Source organism: Delphinapterus leucas, chromosome 12 (genome assembly GCF_059928025.1).
Source record: "Delphinapterus leucas isolate spDelLeu-1000000601 "Yukka" chromosome 12, BTC_Dleu_Yukka2, whole genome shotgun sequence".
NCBI classification, from domain to species: Eukaryota; Metazoa; Chordata; class Mammalia; order Artiodactyla; family Monodontidae; genus Delphinapterus; species Delphinapterus leucas.
In genome coordinates this window covers 59,670,253-59,695,726 of record NC_143140.1, presented here as the reverse complement: position 1 = coordinate 59,695,726, position 25,474 = coordinate 59,670,253, and the positions used below count along the sequence as shown (strand labels likewise).

The following is a 25,474-nucleotide window of genomic DNA, read 5'->3' as shown; positions in this document are numbered from 1 at the left end:
TAAAGATTTTTTTCCTTCTGAAGGGACCTGAAGAATGACCAATGGTTTTAATAAGGATAATCAAATCTTGCTAAACTCTTCCCAAGATCCCTATATACTGAAAATAAATGACTAATACAGAGAGCTTCATCTAGTTGGAGGTCGCTTTTTTTTTTCTCCTTTGACTCTTGTTTCTTATCTATTTAAAGACTTGCTCTTTGACTACAAAATACAGCAAAATAAAAGTGAAATGTGATTACAACATGGGTGGAATTTGAAATCAAATTGCATCATGGGCCTGCAGTCTTACCCCAGACAGGATATAAAGGGTCATTGTAGGTTTCCCTTTTGCTGGATTGGAGCCTGGGCAAACCTGCTGAGACAGGGGTTTGAGGATATGATCTTCTTTCTTTTTCCAGCCAGAGTGAACAGTGCCATCTCCGGAATATGGGAGCAAATCCCCCAGCCAACTGGAGGTTCCTAACTTTGGCCTGAGATGTTACGGGGGTAAAAATGATCATTGACTGTGTTGAACACTTCAGCCAGTCTCTGTTCTTGGTGTTTTGAAATGTCCATATATTTTCAATTAAATAAAGTACTGTCTGGCTCAGAGAAGAGAGGCCTTTCCAAGATTGGCAGATTAAAAACCAGTTAGTTGGACACACTTGCAGAGTTGTATTTATTATTGGATAAGGCTGTCATTTTAAAATTGCTGACTCTACAGAGACAAGACTCTGTAGTCATGAAGGCTTACGCTCTCTTCTTTTAATATTCCCCAGAGAGCCCTGAAGAATATTCAGTAGACTGTAACAATTCATTAAAGATCAACCTAACTGACTCTTAGTTTTGTAGAACATAAATATGCTCCAACTAAAGGTCCTCTTTTGTTCTTTGGCACTAGAGATATTTCCCTTCCTTCTTCCAAAGTTTCAAGGATATACAGTTAAAAGCACTGTCCCATAATCATAAAGTAGAAAGTTGACTGAAAAGGATTCAGAAGCCAACATAATTTAATAAAACCCAGTCTGGGAGCTTTTTCCAGAAAATTCCCTTTAATATGTTAGAAAGGTGAAAGAGATGGAAGCAGTTCCTACAGTAAACATTCTTGAAGACACTTTGGTAGGAATTTATTTTGTGCCCAGTAGTCTTAAAGGTCATTATCTTAATGATGAAGGTGACGATAACAAAGGAAACCTAAGTTTCCTGACTCACAAGATCTGATTTCCTCTATTAGCTAAAAGCATGCATCACTGCAGATTTGTAATTCCTTCATCTCACTTCTCTGAGTCCTGGAGCAGTAGCTACTAGTCCTACCAAAGCGTGTTCATGAGGCACAAAAAGATGGTTGATGAACTTTTCTCCTAGAGTAAGAAACTAGTCAGTGGCAGAAGAGTTAAGAACGGTATTCTAGTCCACCTCCTAAATACTTAGAGGAGTGTTTCTCTCTTTAAAATGTGCTCATTGTCAAGACAAAAGCAAAATTATTGTATAATTCTTGGTGTCCATTCTAATACTAAAGGTAACTGTCCCTCTCTGTACTTAAAATGACCTCAATTTGTAACTACCTGGATTGCCTCCAGAATCATCTATAATTTAATTGTATTTATCCCAGCTCACCTGGAAGAACTCAAAATGACATGGTGACTTTGGTTTGTGAGGTCAGAGTCAATAGCCATTAAGAGAATGAGGAGATTTTTAAATCTAGGGGAAAAGCAAGTACTTAAAATATCCCTTGCGTCAGCCTCAAAATTCTAGGTACTCAGACAAGGCGCACATGGTAGAATTTTATCATGATGCAGTACATAGCTTTAATGCCTGGAGAGATAGGATTTAATACAAGAACTGATCATCAATCAAAATTAAGAGCTAAAGTTCAGCTTTCAGAGTATTTTGGACTTGTGTGGCACATTTAGAGAAGCACACAGATCCTGAAGAAAGACTGAAATAGATGAAAGCTGCAGATAAGAAAATTTTATGTAAGCCAAGTGTATGAGTTTCTCTAATCAAGTCATTGGCATCATGTAAATGCCAGACACCATTTATATACAGCTTAGATACAGCAGATGTTGGCATTTCAGTATAGGTTGCCCTGAGAGTAAACTGCCCTTGAATGGAAGAGGAAGTTTACTGGCAGAGGAGAATGATTTTCTGTTAACAGTTATAACCCCAATAATAGAACTGTTTTCAACCAGAGGTTGCGGGGTGGGAAAGGAGGAAAGGTATAACGATACCTCACTTCCAATCTAAAAAAGAATATCAGCTTCAGTTTAAACTGTGGACGTGTGGGTTGTATACACAGAACCTTCTCCTCCCTCTCTTCTCAAACCTCAAGGCTTTATGTTAAATGGAACAAATCACATCCTTTGTGGTTCTGCTCTGTTTGGTACAGCTGCTTGCTGCAGGTGGTGCCCTAAAAATATATTGTTTGTTTATTTCGCAATATAGCAGTATGCAGAGTGGTACCTAAACAGGCAACAGCTCCCTGCTCTTTCTGTCAGTGAACCAAATGATGAAAGACTAAGACCTCTGCCAACCTAGCATGAAAGGGCCCAAATAAGAGGCGCAGGTAGCGCTTGAGGCTCAGCTCCTGATAAGTTCCATTTTCTTTGGATTCATGAAGCAAGGCTGACAAGCAGACTATCTGTCATCAGAGCCTCTGACCAGGTTTCAGCAAAGCAAAGCCAAGAAACAAACCGCCTTTGTTGGGAGAATCATTGTGCTTCCCTGGAGATTAACATCTGTAAGCATATGGGGTCTAAAGGGGAAAAAAAAAACTGTAATGGATCACAAAAGGAAAGTAAAATTGAAGATTAATCGCAGGTAAATGTTCATGTAGATTCATTTAAACAAAGCTTTCAATGATTTTTCATCCGTAACTTAAATGATCAAATAACTGTCACAGCCACACTGGCAGGGCACTCAGAGTTAATCCTGTTTATGGTTGTTGAACACAGCACAATAACTTACATGTGAAAATGTTTTACCCACTATAGTTAAAATAATGATACACAAAATGATATTTTCATTGGTACTATTCTAGACGTTCCCCATTGAATGAACTTTAAAAAACACCCCCCCAAATTTCAAGGTTTATATGAACTAATTTGTATAGAGGGAACACTGATGATAATGAGTCATGCCCATCAAACTTTGGCAAGGCATCGTTTACTGTAAAAATCTTAACATCGGTGGGATTTTGATGAATAGATTTTACAATCTAATAGGTGAATAAGTAAAATGTAACACTGGAAGGGATTTTCTAGAAAAAGCTTGAGAAAGATTGACTTACAGCAATCAAATATTTCTCTAAAATTCAGTGATATAGAAATGCACTGCATTGTTAATGTGGATGGAGCCATATTTGCGGTTAACATTAACCAAAAGAGTCATGTGAGAAAGAACTCCCTCATTAAGTACAATACAATATAATATTATGAATTGTTAGGAGAAGAATAGAAGTGAGAAACATATGTGTATGAAAAGTTGTGGTCTTGACTCAAAGGGTTACTGCTTGAGAGGAATTTAACAATGAGTGGGAGTCGGGACAAATGTAGCCATGGAGCCACAAGGACTGGAATAAGCAAGAGAATAATGAAGACTGGGAATCACACACCCAGTTGTGTGGGTTGAGAACAGTAGAGTTTAAAATCCTATTTGTAGGACTGGTAAAAGCAAATGTACAGAAGGAATATTACAGACGGCTCTTTTTCTACTGCATAAACAATATTTAGCTTAAGTGTGTTTGCCCATAGTTTTATTCCTTTTCACTCAAGTATAACACACTAAACAATAAATTATCCCTTGTATTATAGCTATCATTATAAATCATCTTTACATCCTTCTTTTGAGAATGCCTTGCTGTTATTTGAAAACACTAACGCATTCTACTATTATTATTCTACCACTGTGTGTAGAAGTTCCTGTGAAGAGGAAATTGCCATCAAAGACTTATTTCTTAAAAAATTTTTATCATAATAACTGATCATGAGTGGAAAGGCGTCTTACAGGCAATGATACTATCTATGACAAAGGAAGATGGTAACCTTTGTTCAAGTTCAACAGCTTGTCATGTTTTTCAAAAAAATACTTCATTTTACTATATATATTGATACTTTCTTTCTTTCTGAAATAACTTATGACTAAAATTAAATATAAGAAATGGGATTGCACATCATTCATTGTACAGTACTCTATGGAAGTAATTTAAATCTAATTTGTAGGACTGGCAAAACTTAAATCTAATATTATTCAAGAAAACCCAATTATTAGTGATTTGCTGCAGGCTATAATCCTCACTACCATCTTAAATATATTGGTATTTTTATTCCATGATGTTTCCAAGCATTCTCGTAGATCAAGTGATATTATGTTTTGGGGGTAAGCTAGTGCTTCAACATCACACATAGAAGCAGATGTCGCAATCTGATGATAATGGTTGATATGGGATAAAACTTGCCCCCATGTAGGCTGGTGTGTCGATACACTAAATAGTATCACACTGAATTTAAGGATCACAGTTCTACCTGGGGAGTAAGTAAACTTCAGTTCATTTTTGCACATCGCTATGAGTTAGCCTGACTAAATAATAGTGTTCTTCGGAGCAGTGGAAAAAACTGAGCTAAGGAGAAAATAAATAATACCACTTTTATTGTTTTCAAGGCAATTTCTTAGACATTATCTCATTTAGTTCATAATTACAGAATAGTTTATTATGCAGCTGGGTGTAAGATTTAAGGATTGTTACCCCCAGACTGTGAATATTTTACCTGATGTTTCTGAATTTGCATGTAGAGAATACCAGTGACTATTAAAGGCAAAAACTTCTTAGATTTAATTTGACTTTAGAGGCTGTTCAAGTTCTTGCACTCTGCTTGTTCCCAGACTCGCAGAACTGCTCACCAATTTACAAGGGCACCTTTCAGGAATAAAGCAAAATAAAATAAAGGGCATGACAACTGATTGTTCAGGGTTTATTTTTACCAAAACTTGATTGACATCTGTGGATAAGACATTAAGGTGTTATGCTCTGAAGGGATAGTGTTCAAATGAATTTGTTATCGTCTAGAGGAATTGAGAATAGATTAGAAATTTAAACATGTGCCCATTTCAGAAGTATCAATTGGTCTTGGTATTTCTTACTATTCAGGGATAAATCCAGTTGGGGCTCTAAACTTAGCTTGTGGAACATTGTTTATGTGCTTTGGAGCACTCAATTGTACCAAGAACTGTCCTTTCCCAATTCTATTTACCGCCTTCATTCTCTTAATTAAGCAACTTTGTCCATTGGAAGAATCCCCTGTTTACAATTGTGATTTGGTTTTTCTTACCATATATTTGTGACTATTTGTATAAACTATTCTGCTGTTGCAGAAAGACAAATCACATTTATTTCCTTTATTGACAAGCAAGATTGTGTATCTGAGTACCCAAGAGAACTAGAGTTGGAGCACTGTGTATAATATTTGAAGCCAAGCAGCAAAGCTGTTGAACCATCCTGGGAGCTAGGAAAGAAGCTGAGTGCTTGTCATTCTGTCCATTTCCGTCGCAGACAACAGGCAGTTGTGTGCTAAGAAGAAAACTATTGTACAGTTTTGCACATTGGACTAGAATCAGAAGACTCAGTTTGCAGTCCTAGCTCTATACCAACTCACTCCTCAGTGTGGAGATATGGTAGGCACGGTGTAAGTACAGATTCAGTATTTGACCACAGGTTAATTATGTGACTAACTAACTAGTCACATAACTATGTGCTTTACCCTGCAGTACTGGAAGGGAAATGACTCTTAAGGCCCAGAAAGGAGTTGGTGGAACAACCAGAGCTATGGTACCATCTTGGCATATAGAATCATCTTCTTGACCAAACACCTTGTGTTTCTGAGCAATTCAGGACATTTGAGGAATCAGTAGTAAAAGAAAAGGGAAGGGACTAATATTTCTGGTGAAAATTTTGAAAAATATATCCACCTTGGCCCTACCTCAGGCCTAAGGACAAAAAAATTTCCAGAAGTATATTATGTTTATGGTAATCTTTTAAACAACTGGGTAAGTAATTCCTCGTCTCAGCCAGTGTTAGCAACCACTGCCTTAGGGGAATGGGTAGGGGCCCCAAGGGGACAGGGGACATCCCTGTCAGCCCTCCCCGAGAATTAAATGCCTGCTCCCCACTCTGTGGCTGTCTCTATGGACTGTGGAAGGGAGGAAGGGAGGAAGGAAGGAAGAAAAAGAAAGGAAGAATAAAGGAATAAAGAAAGAAATAACCACTGCTTTAGAATAGTGGCTTCCAAACATTTCTCTTCCCACATACCCTGAAAGAAATTTTTAAAAATCCACTTGAAACTAGGTACATTTGAAATTCATATCTGATATTTTCATCATTAGTCTAAATGGCTAATGGCAAAATAAATTATTTTGGCATATTATAAATATTAATATATTTTAAAGATACATTATTTATTCTTATAAATATATCCAATGAAATTTGAATACCAGTATGATGTGAAGTTCACTTTCATGTAAAAACACACATACATCCACTTCTATAACAATCATAAATTTTATGTAGTTCCAGTTTCCACAGAATATTTTCCTAATGTGGTATGTTTATTTACTTGAAAGTTTTATATTGATCATTCTATCATATTTCTCTGTATAACTATATATAGTTTTATATATATATATATACACACACACACACATATATAAATTTGTATGTGTTAAATTGAATATGTATAAATTTAAAATCGACCTTTCTTTCCCATGTCCATAAGGCATTAAGTGTTAAAAATGGGCTTTTTTTGACATTTAAAATTTTTTTCCGCTTTACTGAGGTATAACTGACAAATAAAATTGTAAGCTACCGAAAGTGTACATTATGGTGAATTGATATACATATACATTATGAAAGGCTTCACACTATCTAGTTAATTAACATATTCATCACCTCACATATTTCTCTCTTTTGGGGGGCGGTGAGAACATAAAAATGTATTCTCATTTGAGCCATTACCACAATTATTATTTTATACAATAGATCAAAACACCATAGTCTATTACAAATGTTGATCAAAATAATTACATAAAAAATAAAATTTCATTTGAAATGCATTTCTGATTAATACTAGAATGAGGCAGAGTTTAGCAGGAATTCTATTCTAGTTGCTTTTTTTTTTAGGTTTAAGCATGGAAAAATCTTGTTCTTTCAAAAATAGAGAAGTATTGAAGGCCTTTTCTTATGACATCACTGAACTTCTGCAGCTTCTTCTAAGTTGGGTGCCACATTTACATATTTACCTATCAGAAGAATTCTTTCAGGTAATCTACCAATTGGCAAATCTATGAGGCTTTCCTTCAATTATAATGAAAGCAAAGAATTGGAAATTGCCCCAGTTTGCAACAGCAATTTCTGGAAAGTATACAAAAAACACCACCAAGATATAATAAACAGCCATTATGCTTGTAACTCTTTCTCATAAAGGCACCTAGATTAATCTGGTGTATGTAAAATATGTGGGAAATATTACTTAATTTCAATATATTTTTGTCAATTAAAAACATGTACTTTGAGTGTATTTTTATCAAACTATGGAGCTGCAGGTCTGGCTAATTTAGTTTATGCAAAGTGGTGACTCCAATAACATAAATGGCTAAATCATTTTTCACTGTAAAACAAATCAACCAAATCAAACTTGCTTTTTGTCTCAAAAAAACGGTCTTAATTTTTCAACTCAAATAAATGTCATAGAGAATATCCGCATTGCAACCTTTGCACTTCTGAATGCAGCAGTAGCTGGGTATCAGCTCACACCATTTCTCCCACTCATCCCTTTAAAATGGTACAAGTTCACAACTTAGATTTAATATTTACCACATTAATAGCAACGTCCTAGGCTACGTGAAAATCGGAACCCAAATCTTTGAAAATCAGACCTCTGTGGATAAGTGTTTCCAGATTATAGGAGAAAAAGCCAGCGTGAGCAGTAAGGCCCTTTACTCTCATATGCACGCACCACACACTTCAGCAACGTCTAGAGAAACACCATGTGCCATTCCCAGCACAACCCCAAGTCAACTTGGATAAAGGCAGTCAAAATTTTTGCAAATTTCTTCACCAATGGTATTCCTAGGCAAGTCTTAGCGAGCCAAATGGCCAACATATTATATATCATTAACTGGAAATAATTGGAAACATCTGTGACTCTATCCATCTGAAAGGCATATATTTTACTTTCAAAAGTTTTTGGTACCACGATATGTTGAACAATGATTTCTATCATTTCCAGCACTCTACAGAGTACAGAGTTTTATGAATAGGGAATAGATTTAACTGAAGCTTAAACTGGACAGTGAACCTAATTTTTGGCTATGAACAGGGCACCAGAAACTTTTCTAAAGTTTTCTTCCCTGCTAATTTGTACACAGTTTCTAAGCCACTTTTAATGGCTGTAGGAAAGAGTAAACTTATTTATATTTTTACCAACATCTTCTACTGGTCTCTTAAATTAATAGTCAACCTGCTATGAACTTAGAAGTGTGTCAGAAGTAAAGGAAATAAAGAAAAACAAAGCCCGGCAATTTTGGTTGGAGAAGTTCATATAAAATTTAGAGATACTGGTCCTCTGGAGGTAGCTGGAGAAGAAAGGGATTAAGTATTTGCTTTTGTTTTCCAATGAATTATTTGGAATTTTAACATGTTTCAAAATAAAAAGTTACTTCAGTTAGTACAATAAAAGTTTCCCTTAATGATTCATTTATTTACATTTCTTTGTAAAACATACTCCCTCTTCATTGTGTTGGTTATAGGAAGTAAGGTATAATGTGTGTGCATAACAAACATGAGGTATATACACCTCCCTTCCCCTTACCCGTGGGAGACATAGCTAATTAATCACGGCATTCTTTGCTACTGAAGAGAGGTCTGAATTTTGGGGTTTCATGAATCTGTTATCCATCAGCTGATGCCGGCATGCAGATTTAAGCCTATTTCCTTTCCTTGGTACCAGAGAAAAACTTAGGTCAGCATGTCCACCCTCCCCACTTACTAGCTAAGAAATCTTGGGAAAGGCTTTTAATCTGTTCTGCTGCCCTCAAAGGACTGTTACACAAGTGGAAAGATTAAATTCCCGTAAACGCATTTTGTAAACTGTACAGTTGCAATCACACATTGTTTGAAGAAATAAGATTAATTGTTTTGTAATGTAAACAGCACCATCTCTTTAGTTAATCTCTTCCTGGGCTCTTTCCATACATATTTATTTTATCTATTTTGTAAGTGTAGATTTTTTTTTTATTTTTGGTTTTATTAAAACTATCCACACCTGTATTCCCTTTGAATGTGATATCTGATCCTAACCAGAAGAAAATGCTGCTGGAGGAGAAAGCTCGAAATCTCACACCTGGCTCATCATTATGGTGCTCTGGCAGTCCTTTCTTCTCGGCTGGAGGCTGTGTGATTAATAACCCCTCTTCCCAATCATATGGGTATAATACTCATCTTCCTTTGGCTGGAGGTGGGAGATATCTTATAAATGTGTGACGCACATGGGGGCCTCGTGATGCAAATTTCAAAATCAGCTAGGAGTTGATTGGCAGAAAACCGAACAATGGGGTGACAGGTGTGCTGGGGGTCAGGAATCTGTGAAAGAGAGGCTGAGTGAAGGTGGAGAAAAAGAGCTAGAGAGATTTGGAGTTAATCAACAGCAATAGCTGGGACAGCAGCCGTTTATGAAAGCAGATCTAAGCCAGATATCCTGGAAGAGAGGGCAGCTTCAAAGGCTGGTGAAAACAAAGAGAGGTGTGGGAGTTTAGTTAGCTGACTTCACAAAAAGCAGGATGGAACTAAGACGCCAGGATGATGCCATAAACGGCACAAACGTATTCTCTGTGTACCACATTCCCGAAGTGTGCCTGTCTGCCCCAGGTTTGTACCCTGAGGAGCCACGCCCATTTCTGATTATGACAGCCTCAAGGTCAGAGACGCTCTCATTTGTTTCTCTAGATGCCAGCAGGGGACGTGCACTCAGGAAGTGTTCACCGGACTGGACGGAACTAAACATTGGATTGTCAGGAAGTTGATTTGGGTAACACGAAAAGGGGAGAAGCAGAGAATCGAGCCACAATTTCACCCCTTAAACATGCCAGCAGAAGTGATGAGGATGACTACAGGAACGTTTAGTTGGAAGGCTTCCAATAACTAGGCGGAGCACATTGTTCAAGATAAGCCCCATTTTGGTTTGCATTCTAAAATTCTAGTTAAGATGTGCTAAGTTTTCTGCATAGCAAATGCTTTCACCCCAAGGCCAACTAGACGATAACAAGTCCAAAGACGGAAAGTGTGTTGAAACTTTTCCAAAAAACTGGCTTGGGTATCTGTTGCTGACTTACTCTCTCAGGTGATCCAGTCAGCATAGCAAAAGAACTACCCCAGAGAGAAGAACAGGTGGAAAGGGGAAAGGTACGGATGCCACGTCCTGTGATGGCCCGCCCAAACGATTGCCCCACTCAACCGGGGGCAATGCAGACAGGAGAAGTGAGAGCCAGTAGCTTGATATATTGGTCACATCTGCTCTTAGGGACACTTCATCCATCTTCTTTGCACTCTAGCCACTTTGCCTTTATGGATGGTTTTTACTTATGTAAAAATATTTTTTCTTTGGGCAGTATGACAGACTCAACACATGCTTCCGTGTCCAAATGTATTTCTTTAGCAAATTATCTGCAAGCCAAAATTTTATGTGGGGTTTAATAAATCTGTGAATATAGTTTATACATACACACTTTAATTCAAATAACCCTCTTAAAATTGTCACATTTAACTATCCATGCACACAGACTATATGTTTACATCATCCCTGATGCATAAGTGGAAGTTTTCCAAAAATTCTGGGTACAGTAGAAAGAGGGAGTTCCAAGGAAGGAATATTACCTCTAAAACTCCTCTCTAACACATATATGAAGGCATTTAATCTGTCGCCAAATGCCAGAAATATTTTACTTTTCCCATGTGAGAATGAATACTTCACCTAAATGAATTTTAAACAGTGAAATGACTACTTCCATCCCATCGAATCTATCTTTACTTAAAAATAATCAAAATGAACAGTTTTAGAGTTTCAAACTATTAGAGAGGGTTTTTTTATTTTTTTAATTAAGAAGTGCTTCAGCTTGGACATATTCAAGGGAGGTCACTCAGTGCTTTAGCCAAGAACATAATTCAAATATTGTGGAAATAATTTATGCTACTCTTCAAATATTTACAGGTCTCGCTCCTTCCTGACCAATTTGTGATTGTGTAGGACTGTGTGTCTAGTTCTGGACAATGAACTATGAGCAATGATGAGCTTCTCCTCCCAAGGAGGAGCATTTTAGTGCCATTGTAGACACTCCAGATCTATCCTTGCTCTCTGGCACGGCAACCCGTGATGATTGAGGTGGTGGCTGTGTCCCTAGCCTTGTTTCCTTAGTGACAGTGATTGGTAAAACTTCCTGCTGACCCATGAGAATAAACCTTTGTGGTTTTTAGTCACAGAGACTTGGGAAGTGTTTACTAGCACAGCATACGAAGTGCATTGTGATTATATATGTGTGTGTATGTATATGTTTATATACATGTATTCCTCATTTTTTTTTTTTTTTTTTTGCGGTACGCGGGCCTGTCACTGTTGCTGCCTCTCCCGTTGCGGAGCACAGGCTCCGGACGCGCAGGCTCAGCGGCCATGGCTCACAGGCCCAGCCGCTCCGTGGCATGTGGGATCTTCCCGGACCGGGGCACGAACCCGTGTCCCCTGCATCGGAGGCGGACTCTCAACCACTGCGCCACCAGGGAAGCCCTATTCCTCATTTTAAAATATCTAATAACTGTATATTAGTTATATAACCTAATACACACACTCACATAGTTTCTTTTTAAATTCCAGAAGAATTTTACGTGAACCAATTGGTGCCATTCTACCCAGAACATTTTATGTCTTGTTATTTAAGAATTGTGAGTTAATATCATTCTGAAAGTAAAGAAAGAGGTCACAAGCAGATTCTACTTGTATTGTTAGTTGTTTATAATTGTTAAGACGGTGCACCTCAGTTGCAGATCTACGTGGAGTCTAAGAAAATATACGTAGATCTGCACATACGCAATCTGTAATAAATAAATGGAGACATGTATAATAAAGCTGAATGAATAACTTTATGAATCCCACAAATAACTTTATGAATCCCACAGAAGTGTGCATTTAGCTTTAGTGAAAGTTCTTCAAAAACATAGGAGTTATTTATAACTCCAAATGCCTTCTTGTAGAGGGAGGGTTCTTCATTGACATAATACTATGAAAAATAGGGGCATGATAGTCTAGAAGTGGAATTTATAGAAAAGCTGAATTGTTTTGAAAAAGGTGGGGGGGTGATAAAAAGAGATGGATGGTACCTAGGGGAAATCTAAGAAGAAGCTAGGGCAAAGGGAGAGGGGAGTTCCCAGAATTAGCAGCACAGCCAGAAAGAAGCACTCGGCCCACAGCACAGCCTGGTTTAACCTGACACATCCCTGTTAAAAGTGGCACTGATTAGGAAAAAGCACAGAGCCACATTTTACCCACAGGTTCCAACTGTGTGCACTGAGCTTGCACAGAAATAAAACAGTTCCGGAAGCACTAGAAGGAGTGGTTGGCTGTCGACACTTACTGCGAGGACAATCTGGAGGGAACTATGAGCCACTTCTATGTACTGGTACTCCAGAAAACACCCCGAGACCGTGATGTAGCGATGGTCTTCTGGGGCCCAGTCTGGGGCAGGTGTCACTGATGTCACCGTACATCCTGGTCCATTCTCCATCCACCAAGATCGGTGCATTGAAATATTAAAAGTCAGGATAAGGTCTGTTTCCTGCAAGAAGGCAATTTATAAGGATGAGAATTACTTTGTAAATGTTAGTTAGCTTATTCGGACTGAATTGCTTTTGAGTTTCCCATTTTGAAATGTGGGTTTCTTCCCCTCCCCTTGCTGTATTTTATAGGCAGAAAGGTAGCATCTAAAGTCAAACTATCAGTTCCACCTGAAAATTATGTCTATCGATTTCATTTATGAAGGTTTGCCTGACTGCAGTGATACAAATGAAAATACTTACTAGTAGAATTGTCAGGCTTACATTGTTACACTGAAAAGTCTTAGCTTTTAGGACTTGTAAATATTACAAAGGGAGTGTTTTAAGCTATTTTTATCAAGTGCAGTTCATCTTCAGCCTGCTATTTTCCTCTCCCTCAGAATATTTACCTTTTGCACATTTTAAAAGTTAAAACTGTACATCAGTTTGGCAAAATTTAACACAATAATGTGGTTAGTGGTTAAAATATGTGAGAACTTTACTTAATAAAACACATTATTTCTTGTCCCCCACCACTTATTATTATTTTAGAAAATCAGGATCTTTTCAATCTTGCCAACTCCTAATATAAAATTGGTCACAATACTTCTTAGAAAATACCATCAGCAAATTATTGCAGGGTGAAAATAAGTCAACAACTCTTTAGATGAGGTTCAGCATGTTAGGTGATGTGCAGCTACAAATGGAATGATGGTAGTTTCTGCACTAGTGACCTTGAAATCACATACACAGATGTGGAGCTGTCAATAGCACAGGGACGAATGTTGTTTTCCAGGAAGAGAATGCATCAGACACATCCTAGTATTCAGCAAGTCATGAGGGAAGATTCTAACAGAGAGGATCAATGGTGGAAAAGGAATTATTTCAGTCTCAGTGATAGAACCTCAAGATAATAGATGCCAACTACTTTCACACCAAAATGAGGTACCAGATTGACCAGGCAGATCCTGCATAGGAAATATTAAGACATATTCACTTAAACTGAACATATGAAAGGGCTGAGCATAAGTGATCAGGGAATTTGGAGACTGGAAAGAGTATTCCTTTGGAGAGTGCTATGTTATGAGTCTCATCATCTCCATAAAGTGGTGGTAAGGGAGGGGGTAAGGTCTCTTCTCTTCAAGCCTATTGAGAAAGGCTTCAAAGTAGCCCTTGGAACCTGGGAGATACAGCAAACTGGTTTCTGACTCAGTCAGAATAAATCTCATAATAAAAGCCTGTGGCTGGAGCTACCTGCTAAGTGGCTAAAAATGTCTTTTTCATTGCATTAGTTGATTTTTGAATAGTGAACCAGTCTAGTATAAATCCCACTTGGTTGTGGTGTATAATTATTTTTGTACATTGTTGAATTCATTTTGTTTGAAAACATTTTGTTAGGATACTTGCATCTATATTTGTAAAAGGTAGTGTTCTTTTCCTGTATTTTCTTTGGTTTTGGCATTAGGTTAATGCTACCTCATAGAATCAGGAAGTTTTCCATCTGCTTCTGTCTTCTGGAAGAGATTGCAGAAAATTGGAATAATTTCTTTCTTAAATGCTTGGTGGAATTCACCGATGAACCCATCTGGGCTTGGTGCTTTTTGTTTTGAAAAGTTATTAATTGAGATATATGTATATATCTATCTCTATATATATCTATATATCTATCTCAATTGATTAATTTATTTAATAGATATAGGCCTATTCAAATTTCTTCTTGTGTGAGTTTTGGCAGATTGTGACTTTAAAGAAATGTGTCTATTTCACCTAGGTAATCAAATTTGTGGGCATGGAGTTCAGCTGTATACTGAAGCCTGTCTTCTCTACTACAGCAGCTAAAATAAAATTTATCTTGTCACTTTTAACAAGTTTCCAGTGCAATTTTTTTCTTAACAGCTCTCATGTCTTTCTCTTACCTGGTTTGCTCTCTTATTTCACAGAGTACATAATTCACAACTTTCTTAAGAATAGGTGAATGATTTTAAGTCTGAAGTGTTTTTACCCTACTTTTATATTAATTGACTGATATTTTGGATGGATATGTGCTTCTTGGTTGAAAATCTTCTCTCAGAACTGGGTGGCTGTTTCTCCATTATCTTCTAATTTCCATTATTACAGTTAAGAAATCTGATATCATTTTGTTCCCTGTAATTTTTTATGTAACCTGTTTTCTTTCTTTTGGTTTCTTGCATCTTTTTGTTTTAAACAGTGAAATATTTCAAAAACATCAAAAAGTATAGAGGATATTATAATAATACCATTATACCCACCACTCAGTTTCATTGAATCTTATGTTATATTTGCTTAAAGTCATTTTTTAAATAAAATTTTATACATATAAATGATGCTTCCTCTGTAGTCTTCCTAAATATGATTTCCCCCCCTCTCTCTCCACAGATAGTTACTATCATGATTTTGGTGTCATTATTCTCATGAAAGCTTTTTGTAGTTTTACTGAATATTTACATAGTTATTAATAATACAAAATGCTGGTTTTTTAGGTTTTAAAATATATATATACTCTGTAACTTACTTTGGTTCCATGTTATATTTTTGAGGTTTATTGATGTAGAAAATCTTTTTAGCTTCAAGTTCTGAAATTCAGTAAAACAGTATCTTGATGAGTTTCTTTTTCACTTAGTTTGTAGAGCATCTGGAGGGACTTTCCATCCAAGAGCGCTTTCCTTCCATTCTAGAAAACAACCTACATTATATCCTTAATTGTTCCCTCCCCTCTACTCTTTTGTGTTACTGCAGGAAGCTCCTATTAGTCAGACATTTGTCTTTCAGGATCGATCTCTTACATTCTTATTTTTTCTTTCGTATTGTTCATATCTTATATTTCTCTTTACTCTCTTGTAGATTTTCTTTACCAAGTCTTCCCAAACTTATATTGAACTATATCTTTAATTTTTAATATTTGGAACTTTTAACAGCTAATTCTTCTCTAATTGTTGCTTTTGTATAGTTAATATATTTGAATTGTTTCTTGGCTATAAATTTTCTTATTCCCTGAATACTTATTCTTTTAAAATTGTGTTTCCTACTTTGTTTTTGCTTTATCCAAGTTACTTATTTTTACTAAATAAGTAAACAGATAAGTAGATAATATTAACAGTAATTATCAAGGATCTACTATGTGCGATAGGCAATGTTCCTACCTTTATGAGTGTTCATTTGGGGTGGGGTAGATGGACAACAAATACATGAACGTATCAAAATGTCTGTGTAGTGATTAATATATGCAGAAATATAAGCTCAAGTAAAGAAATAGAATAACCAAGAATTGGGTGATGGGGAGTGTAACACAATATTAAATATAATAGTAAGAAAAGATGTCTCATTATTTTGTATTTGCACGAGTTCTGAATGAAGCGTAGGAGTAAAGAGAGCAGATATGGGGAAAAGCATTCCAAGCAGAGAGAATAGCCAGTGGGAACGCCTGAATATTTTCTATTATGTTTATTTTTGCCTCTGACTTTCTTGTTGGAGCTGTTCCTTAGAAGTCTTTTACAAAAGTTGTCCTTTCATACCAAAGAGAAACTAAAACTTGATTGGCAGTTTGTCATGCATTAGTGGGCTGATCCGCTGGTATCCTTCACATATGATGACTGAGCAGGGCCTTCCAAATGCTAGGTCTGTAGGGATTGGTAGGACTTTGTTCTGGGTCTTCCACTTTACTTATGGGGTATACATCAGACCACAGCCTCCTTGGGCTGAACTGGGGAGGAGCTGATGCTCTTGCTGCATAATATGCAGGCTTTTTTTTTCAGCATACAGTATTTAATTTAATGCTCATGTATTCAGAAACTTAACTCATGCCTGCCTGTGCTTCAAGAGTCTTACCAGTCCAGAGGAGAAGCCTCGTTGCATAGACTAAAGGAAGTGCCTCAGGGCAGTCTAACTGCCCCTTGAACAGATTATTCAATTATTCGCATTTTTAATCCTGTACCTCACATGCACCTTCCACTTCTAAATCCTGACTTTTCCAAGGGTTTTATGGGTCAAATCTGTACATTGGAACCCACTGCATGATCATAAGTTTTAGGTTTTTCCATTTTGCTAAGTCATGTGCTAATCCTCTACTTTCTATCTTCCAAAAACTGTTGACACTTCTTGTCCATTCTCTTTTTACTGTGTGTTATCATTTTTTTATTCTTTAATACCACTTGGTGGAGTTTCAGGATGAAATGTAAGTAAGTACATATATTCAACCAGTGATCATTAACTGGAAAGTTTCTGGCATTATCTTACATTCTTATTTAGTTTCTTGTGGACATTTAAACAAAAGGTCTCTGTGTAAGCATAAAATAATGCACACATAAGCACGTGTGCCTTATTTTAAGCACAAAATATAAATTCCTGCTTGTAAAATAGACAATCGAAAGGTCTTCTTAAGTCCCCTTAAGTGCAACAGAAATTCCTGAGTATGACCTGCTCGATGCATAATCAATAGGTTATTTAATTCCCATATATTTTGTAATTTTGAGTTCAAAATTATAAGGACTTTTGAGACAAAGAATAAATCTTGATAGCACAAAATAAGGCATAAAACCACAGACCAAATCTTGTATATTATCAATGAATTCACACTGAAAAGGATACAAGATAGGCTCAGAATTGTAAGATTAAAAAACTTTTATATCTAAAAAGACTTTAATAATTATATGTTCAGAGTAGTATAGTGTAATTTGTATAAATATATTTATTCATCTCTCTTAGTAACTATTCAAAAAGTTCAGATTAAAGGACCCCATTATTGGTCATGTCATTTTTCAAAATAGCAGGGTCTGGTATATTACATGAAAGCTGTTATTAGCGTTAAAAAGTTGTTTCTGATGGGGTTGTATGTATTCAGGGCAACACAAGAAGCCTAATTGCTCAACAAATAATAAGCATTTGATAATTAAAAAAAGAGCATTGAAAAGTAAATGAGAAAATGATACTAGTCATGTCTGAGAATTTCAACAAAAAGCTACAATTTACTTTCACAATTTATGGCATTTGTTGCATAATCTATTCTAATAGTAAACAATCGATTCAATATTGCAAAGATTAGAAGGTGGAAGTAAGAGTGAGAAGCTTTCAGTTGCAGTTTAAAAAATCTGAAATATTTTCTTAAATTTCTGGAGTTTTCTATTACTTAGTTCGTCTTTTGAAATAATAATATTAAAAATTGATACTCTCGCTTTTATAGATTGCTTAGTTAGTATCTGAAAGTATAGAAACTATGCTTCTTAGTAAATGGCAATTAGGTTATAGTTATCAGGATAGTTACTAACAAATATTAATTATTCATATACCATATGCAAAATACTCTACCAGGCCATGATGATGAGAAGAGATGTAAGATGCAATCTCTAACATTGTCTCTTTTGGAGGGCAAGGTATAGAGATAAAATGTAACAATAAAAGGAAGCATTTGATAAGCACCTAATGAGAGGTGTGGACAATGTGTGTCTGGGAACTCGGAGGGTGTGATGCCTGTGGACTCTGGTGGGGCAGCCTCTTAGAGATGGGAACTCTAGCTGGGGTTTAAAATAAGAGCCAGGTTAGATAGATCCACAGCCTCGGGGGAAAAGACCATTTTAACTGGCGTGGACCAAATAATCAAAATTGTAGAGCTAAGAATACTTGTGTATTTAAGGACAAGTAAGTAGCCTTATTTTTATGAGATGAGAGTTCTTAAGAAGGAGTAGTGTGTAAAATCACTTCAGAAAAATAAGTTGAGGACAGATGGGGGAGTGACTTAAATGCCAAACCAAACATCCTGGCTTATTGAAAGATTTTTGATCAGGGACAGGACATTGGTGCTATCAAACATGAACAGAGATATATTACAGAAAACATAATCAAGTCTCCTGTAGGATTGGGGTGGACAGTGCAGGAAACATGGGGTGAGACCAGTACAGGTGCTGTGTTAAAAATAGCCACGATGGAAGTGATCACACAGATGCTGTAAAATCCAAATGCTTCATCTTAATCACCCTAGACTATTCTGCTGAGTTCCCTAAGTGTCCAGGGAGGTGAGACCAGGATCACCTCAGAGTAATGCTTTATATTATTTTAATACTCTCAGAGTAAGAATGGGAACAAGTCAACAATACATTAAAACATACTTCTGGTGCTGATATTAGAGGAAGGCCAGGCAAGCACGTTGAATGGTAAGAAGCAAACTTTAACAACAATAAAAATACTCTGGAAGGTCAAAATAGTTATATTAATAAAAGCATATGTATTTAGACATCGGGACTAAGAAGTAGTTAGAGAACCCTGTGATTGAATGGCATCCTTAATTAGCTGAGGATGCAGGAGTTGGGATAGTGAGGAAGGCTATATTTGACACCAAGAATCACTTATTCTCAATGAACTCTTTTTTTTCTTTTTACAACCAAATATATACTGAGTTAAAGTTTATAAGGTCATCAGAAAGCATTGTGTTATATCTCATTGCCAATATCTATATGTGGATACTAATTCATAGGAAATTCTGAAAAATTCTTTAGAATTTTCACAGCTTATTTCCAGCTGGTGAACTTAATATTCTAACCTTAAACATAGCTCTTTTCTTCTGTTAATACATGCTTAAATCTGTGCAAACCTGCTCATACATATAAAAACCCTAATGCCAAATTTATCCTGGTAACACAAGAATTAGTGAAAGCAAATCATAGCGTTCAAGATGCCAGGAAGAAGGAGCTAAGAAAATATGGTTTTGAAAAGATAAGCAAAATTACAAATGCACTTTATTTGACAAGTAGAATGAATGTTGCCTATATAGCAATGCAGTGTAGAGCATAAGGAAGTTCATATCTACCAACTCCAAAATCCAAAGATGTAATCCATCCTACTATATGATAAACTGAAGAAAAGTAGATGGAACATCGAAAATATATTTGTGCCCCTACTTTCTTCTAGAATCCTTAACTATGGGTAACTTTGGGATTTGGCTGATTATGGATCATAATTCAATATGACACCATAGGTAGCGTTAACTCCAGTTCCTGGCTCCTGTCTTTAGTTATTCAAGGAAAAATCAAGAAAATATTTCTGTGAGCATGAAAAACATTACAACCATTCCTCTAAAATCAATGAGGAAAATCTGATATTTGGATTTATAAAATCTAGTTTTAAAAACAAAACGTGTTTCTTCCCACTATGTAGAAAGAGTCACTAAAGATGTAGCACAAAATGTTTCAAGTTCATTGCTATTACATGTTTTCATTGTTTCTTGCCTGAAAACAGGTTTCTCATGTCTGTGTTGCAACAAAGGCCATTATTTCACTTTTCTAAATCTTATCCTAATTGCCTCCTTAGTCCAGATAAATGTTTTACGTTATTCTACAACTGGTCTGCATCCTGAGCATTGTTGCAAAAATTACATTTTAATGAAATCCTCCTCAATACTTCTTATTAACATCCTGCATTTATCTCTGTATTTAAATTAATATTTTGGGCTACCCCTTCTAAGCTTTTCCTGATTAATTCCATTCCTTTTTTGAGATCATAATGTTATAACTGGTGTGTGTGTGTGTGTGTGTATATATATATATATATATATATATATATATATAGCGAAATTATCTTGGTCCCTTGTTTTCTTCTTGTGGGAAAGGGATATGTTAAGCCCCAATATAGTCACTGTTCCTGCTTAGGAAATACATATTAACTCTAAGCTAGAGAAGAAAGTCTGCGTTGGGAATACAAAGAATTTTGTTTCAAGGTGATCCTTGTAATGTTCTGAAAGAGCTGTGTGGAAGGAAGGAAGAGGAGGGAGGGAGGGAGGGAAAGGAAAGGAAAAGAAAGAAAGAATTCAGAAAGGAAGCTGCCGTGCTGTTAAAGTTAATTGAACCTCCAGGCTCAAAAGTCTTGATTATTTTTTACTTCCAAAGTTAGGACTCATCAGCCATGAGTGGGATCTAAGTTTGGCAAAATGAGTCTTCTCTCCTCTCTTTCACACCCTTTCTAGCATATGCTAGAGGCAGAATTTTCTCAGCTGGTTACAATAATGAAAGATCAACTTCTCACTGACTTTATAGTTTTCGATGTACTGAAACCTCTTCAGGCAGCTTTTCCTGCTGTTTTCTCACTTTCTCATTTGTTCCCACCCTGCAGGTATCTTTTCCCATTTTGTGAGTGTTCCTTTCCCATCTAAGAGCTTTGAAAAGTGATCTGCATTCCCTCTAGGGGCTTAGGGACACAAAGAAGAGGTTAGCTATTTCAAGAGAAGATGTTACTGCCATTTTGGCACTCATCTGAAGGCCACCATTTCCTTTGTTTCTAAAGTACATTTATGTGCATTTTTTTTTTTTTTTTTGCGGTACGAGGGCCTCTCACTGTTGTGGCCTCTCCCGTTACGGAGCACAGGCTCCGGACCCGCAGGCTCAGCGGCTATGGCTCACGGGCCCAGCCGCTCTGCAGCATGTGGGATCTTCCCCGACTGGAGCACGAACCCATGTCCCCTGCATCAGCAGGGAAGCCCCCACATTTATGTGGATTTTTAACTGGCATGGAGGCAGAGGTGCTGATGATACTGAAGGCTTGGTGACATTTCAGGAACACTGAAATGTTCTCCTCAATGGTTCCCCACCATTACTGCCAGTCATTATCCCACCTATGTGTGCAGCCGACCCCCCCGTCCTGACGCTATCATTTTCCCAAAGTTGGAAATGCTGACTTGGATGGTATCTTCACTTGCCTCCAAAGATTTTAACTTGTCAACAGAATTGAATTGGGAGCCCAATCACATTTTGATCCATAGTTCAAAATGTCTCTTAGTTAAATTTATTACCAGAGATGCTAAAAAAGTTTTATGTCCTTTCCTTTCTTCATTCATTCTCTGGGAGAGAATAATTCATGGGAATATGACCCAAAATGGTAGCAAGATGGAGATAAGCGAAGCATTAATGTCATTGATGCTGGACTTTAGAGAGCCATCTTTCAGTTATTGAGAAGGACCATAACTAGAGATGCAATGAAATACTAATTAACAGAAAATTTCTCTATAAGACTCTTAAATCTTTTCATTTTGAAGATAAGTGTATCTCCTAGTCCATTATAAATTCTTCAACTTACTGTTAAGTTTGAGAAAATATATATACTGCAAAAAGAAAGGAAATAAAACTTTTGTATTTATTACCTAGACTATGCCTCAAAACACTTAGAAGGAGAGATTATTATCCTTATTTAACAGAGGAAAAAATGAGGCTGAGAGTGCATATATAACTGCATCAAGTTATTTTTATTAAGGATGAAACTAGGTTTCAAACCTATTTTTTGTCTGAATGCATGCCTTCCAACTAAACCTTGTTGCCTCTTAAGGAAATTCTCTTGGTCACCTAATCAATCATTGCCGAAACACCATATTTGGTATTCTTTAGGAGGATGTTCTAGAAGAAAACCCAGTGGACTCATAATTCATACAATTTATTTTAAAAGTTTCTAAATGCTGTTCAGAAACCTACACAGCACTATAAAAGACCTGGACGTGTCCTCTTTGGTGGTTTGCTAACGCTAATCCAAAATTCATTGTACCCTGGATTTACAGTAGAGGTATATTAGCCATGCATTTAGATGAAGGAGCTTTTAAAGATATTTTAGTTGTACTTTATTCTCATGAGGGATTTTTTTTTAAGTGGTAAGATTTGTCTCTTGTCTTGTTTTATCCTGGCAAGTACATAGATCAATACTGCTTAGAATTTGTGGAGACAAATATAAATAAACCTCTAAGTCTAAATAAAACACCTTTAAGTATGTACCTATTTCCTTTGGATTGCTTCCAAAGAGCTCTTTGCAGCTTTTGTAATGCACAAGTCCAAGAGGCTGCTGGTGGAAAAGTCACTGTGTAGAAGAAAACACTGAGAAATAGAAAAATACTCCTCATTACTTTTACATAGAAAGAACACTTAGTTCCTCTGTCTCCTTTACAAAGAGGGGATATTCTTCCCCGAAGTGTAAGAGGACACAGAAGTAGAAGTTGGGAACACAAATGTGGGGAAGAAACAACTCAATAATTTTGTTACAGTGGTGAAAAGGTGAGGATGAAGTGAGGTGGTGGGCAGGAGAGTAGTTCATTCTAGAAATGGTGCTGATGTTGAAACAGCATCAGTCACAACTCAGTCCTTCTTATTTATTTATTTTTTTGCGGTACGCGGGCCTCTCACTGCTGGGGCCCCTCCCGCCGCAGAGCACAGGCCCTGGACGCGCAGGCCCAGCGGCCACGGCTCACGGGCCCAGCCGCTCTGCAGCATGTGGGATCCTCCCAGACCGGGGCACAAACCCGTGTCCCCTGCATCGGCAGGCGGACTCTCAACCACTGCGCCACCAGGGAAGCCCAGTCCTTCTTATTTAAAAGATGTGCTTCCTTCCAACTCTTTTTCCCCTTCACTTGCCTACAGAAAGGCATCATCCTCTATCAAAATATTCTTTTCTATTTGTTGACGATTCTCTTCTTAAGAGTACCAAAAATGAAGTCTTGTGAAAACGAATAGTTTAATAATTCCCCATCCAAAAGTTCATAGCCATAAGCCAAGGGGCCATTTGAATTTACATCTTACACCTTAGCATGTCCATTGTCGTATAATCTTAAGTTATAGGTGGATTTTGTTAAGCTACTTCAGTAAAGGAGTAATAAAGTAACCAGCTATTTTCCTGCAGTGGACATAAGAATTGTGTGACATCTAATCTTCTCATTCACCTGAGGGATCTTTTACAGTCTCCTGGTCAGACTGTTTCAGAGTTTGCATCTGTAGACAGACACTGACAAAACTGCATCCTTTGCAGGGTCTAAAACTGATGTCCTATGAGGAATTTTGAGAGAATTTAGGTTGAATTGTCTGGAAAAGACTAAATGAGATTCTTATAATTGCCTTCAAATATTTAAAGAAATATAAAATAATCAGAGGGATCAGACTCATTTATATTTAACTTCAGGGAGAAGCCAAAGATTCAAGCTGATGAATTCATCTGGGAGGTAAGGCAGACAATCCTCAAAAGATTAGAAATGTTCCCAGAAAGAATGGGTGGTGTTCTGGGTAATGAATTCCTGTAGCTAGTGGTATCCAAGCAAAGGCTGGATGGTCCTTCAAGAGTGAAGGCTACACTCAAAACTTACACAATCTCTTCCCTCAAAATGATTCTGTGATTGTATGAGTAGAGAGAAACTAAAGATCATATGTGACATGATTATCCATTGCCTAGGTTTATTCAGTACCACTGAGATAGGGGAATGTAAACTTCTGAGTATATCACTCTATCTAGTTCATATGAAATGACTTAGAAAAATAAGCTGTAATTTTAAATCTACCAATGACTAGTTTATGCCCAGCTGTTAATAATCTGCCTCTATTGACAGCTACTCATGTTAGCTCTTCAATAATCTGCACTATGCTGTAGTTGACGATGATTATATATAAATTCTCAGCACCAGACACTTAGAGAATCTCTTTAGAAGGATCAAAATCACTTAAATACTCTTGTGAAAAGGAGCAATTTTAATAGTTTTTCACTAATCAGTGATTGTTCACAGTTAGAACCAAGAGAATGACTTGAATTTATACAGTGAATCTGAAAAGGTTCCTACAAAACTCCAGCAATTTAAAAATTTAATCTAGTTAGAATATCATAAAGGTTACTTCCATTATAGAATATAGCTACATGGGGTTTTTTTTCTTTGCTTTTTGGGGTTTTTTGAATTAAATATTCCTTTATTGCTGAAAAATGCTCACCAACACCTGAGCCTTCAGCGAGTTGCAATCATTTTGCAATAGTAACATCAAAGACCACGGATCGCCACAATAAATCTCATCATAATGAAAAAGCTTGAAATATTGTGAGAATTACCGAAATGTGACACAGAGACACAAACTTAGCAAAAATAGTGCCAATAGACTTGCTCGATGCAGGGTTGCCACAAACATTCAATATGTGAATAACGCAGTATTTGTGAAGCACCATAAAGCAAAGCACAATAAAACAAGGTGTGCCTGTAATTAAAGCCCCTACATGTTTTTGGGGTTTTGTGTCTTACACTTGTGTTCATACTGAAAACAAAATTTTTTCTCAATGTTTTTGTCAAACAGATCCCACTAAGACCACCACGTTTGTTTTTCTCAAGTTTGTTTTTCCCCTATGAGAAGATCTCTTCACAAGCAAGGGCACCAGTGGCATTTCTTTTTGGTGAGTCTCTTAAAAATACATCAGAGAGAACTTTCAAGCACATATTGTGAGCTGACCCTCTGGGTACTCATGATGTCTCTCATTATCAGCATCAGAACATTATTGTCCTACCCATGGCTGGATGATTCCTCAACATTGATAAAACTCTACCATGGAATATCATTGACCAACTTTGTTGATCACTGAGCATGTTTTATGAATTTTTATTTTACATTATTCTACTGGGTTTTCTTCTCCGTGTAAACAGGCTTTAGTCTTCACTAGCTCTTTAAAAGCACCATCATCAAGCCCACTTATAATGATTGTCCTTTGACACACCTGGCCTTGTCTCTCTGCCATGGTTTCAGTAGACTCTACTTCAGTGAGTGTGCATCAGAATCACCTGGAGGGCTTGTAGAAACAGGCTGCAGGGCGCTACGCCCACAGTTTCTGATTGGTAGGTTTGGAGCATGGCTGAGAATTTACATTTCC

At 36.9% G+C, this 25,474-nt stretch overlaps 1 protein-coding gene across 1 annotated transcript in view; it reads right to left on the bottom strand.

Moving 5' to 3' along the window:
- NKAIN2 (sodium/potassium transporting ATPase interacting 2) overlaps positions 1 to 13,967 on the bottom strand; it is a 145,967-nt gene extending 132,000 nt beyond the window's left edge. Inside the window, exon 1 of the mRNA XM_022555800.3 lies at positions 12,649 to 13,967. Within this exon, the coding sequence (XP_022411508.2) occupies positions 12,649 to 12,816 (168 nt within the window). The 5' untranslated portion in view covers positions 12,817 to 13,967. The remainder of the gene's footprint in view (positions 1 to 12,648) is intronic.
- Positions 13,968 to 25,474: the final 11,507 nt, after the last annotated feature.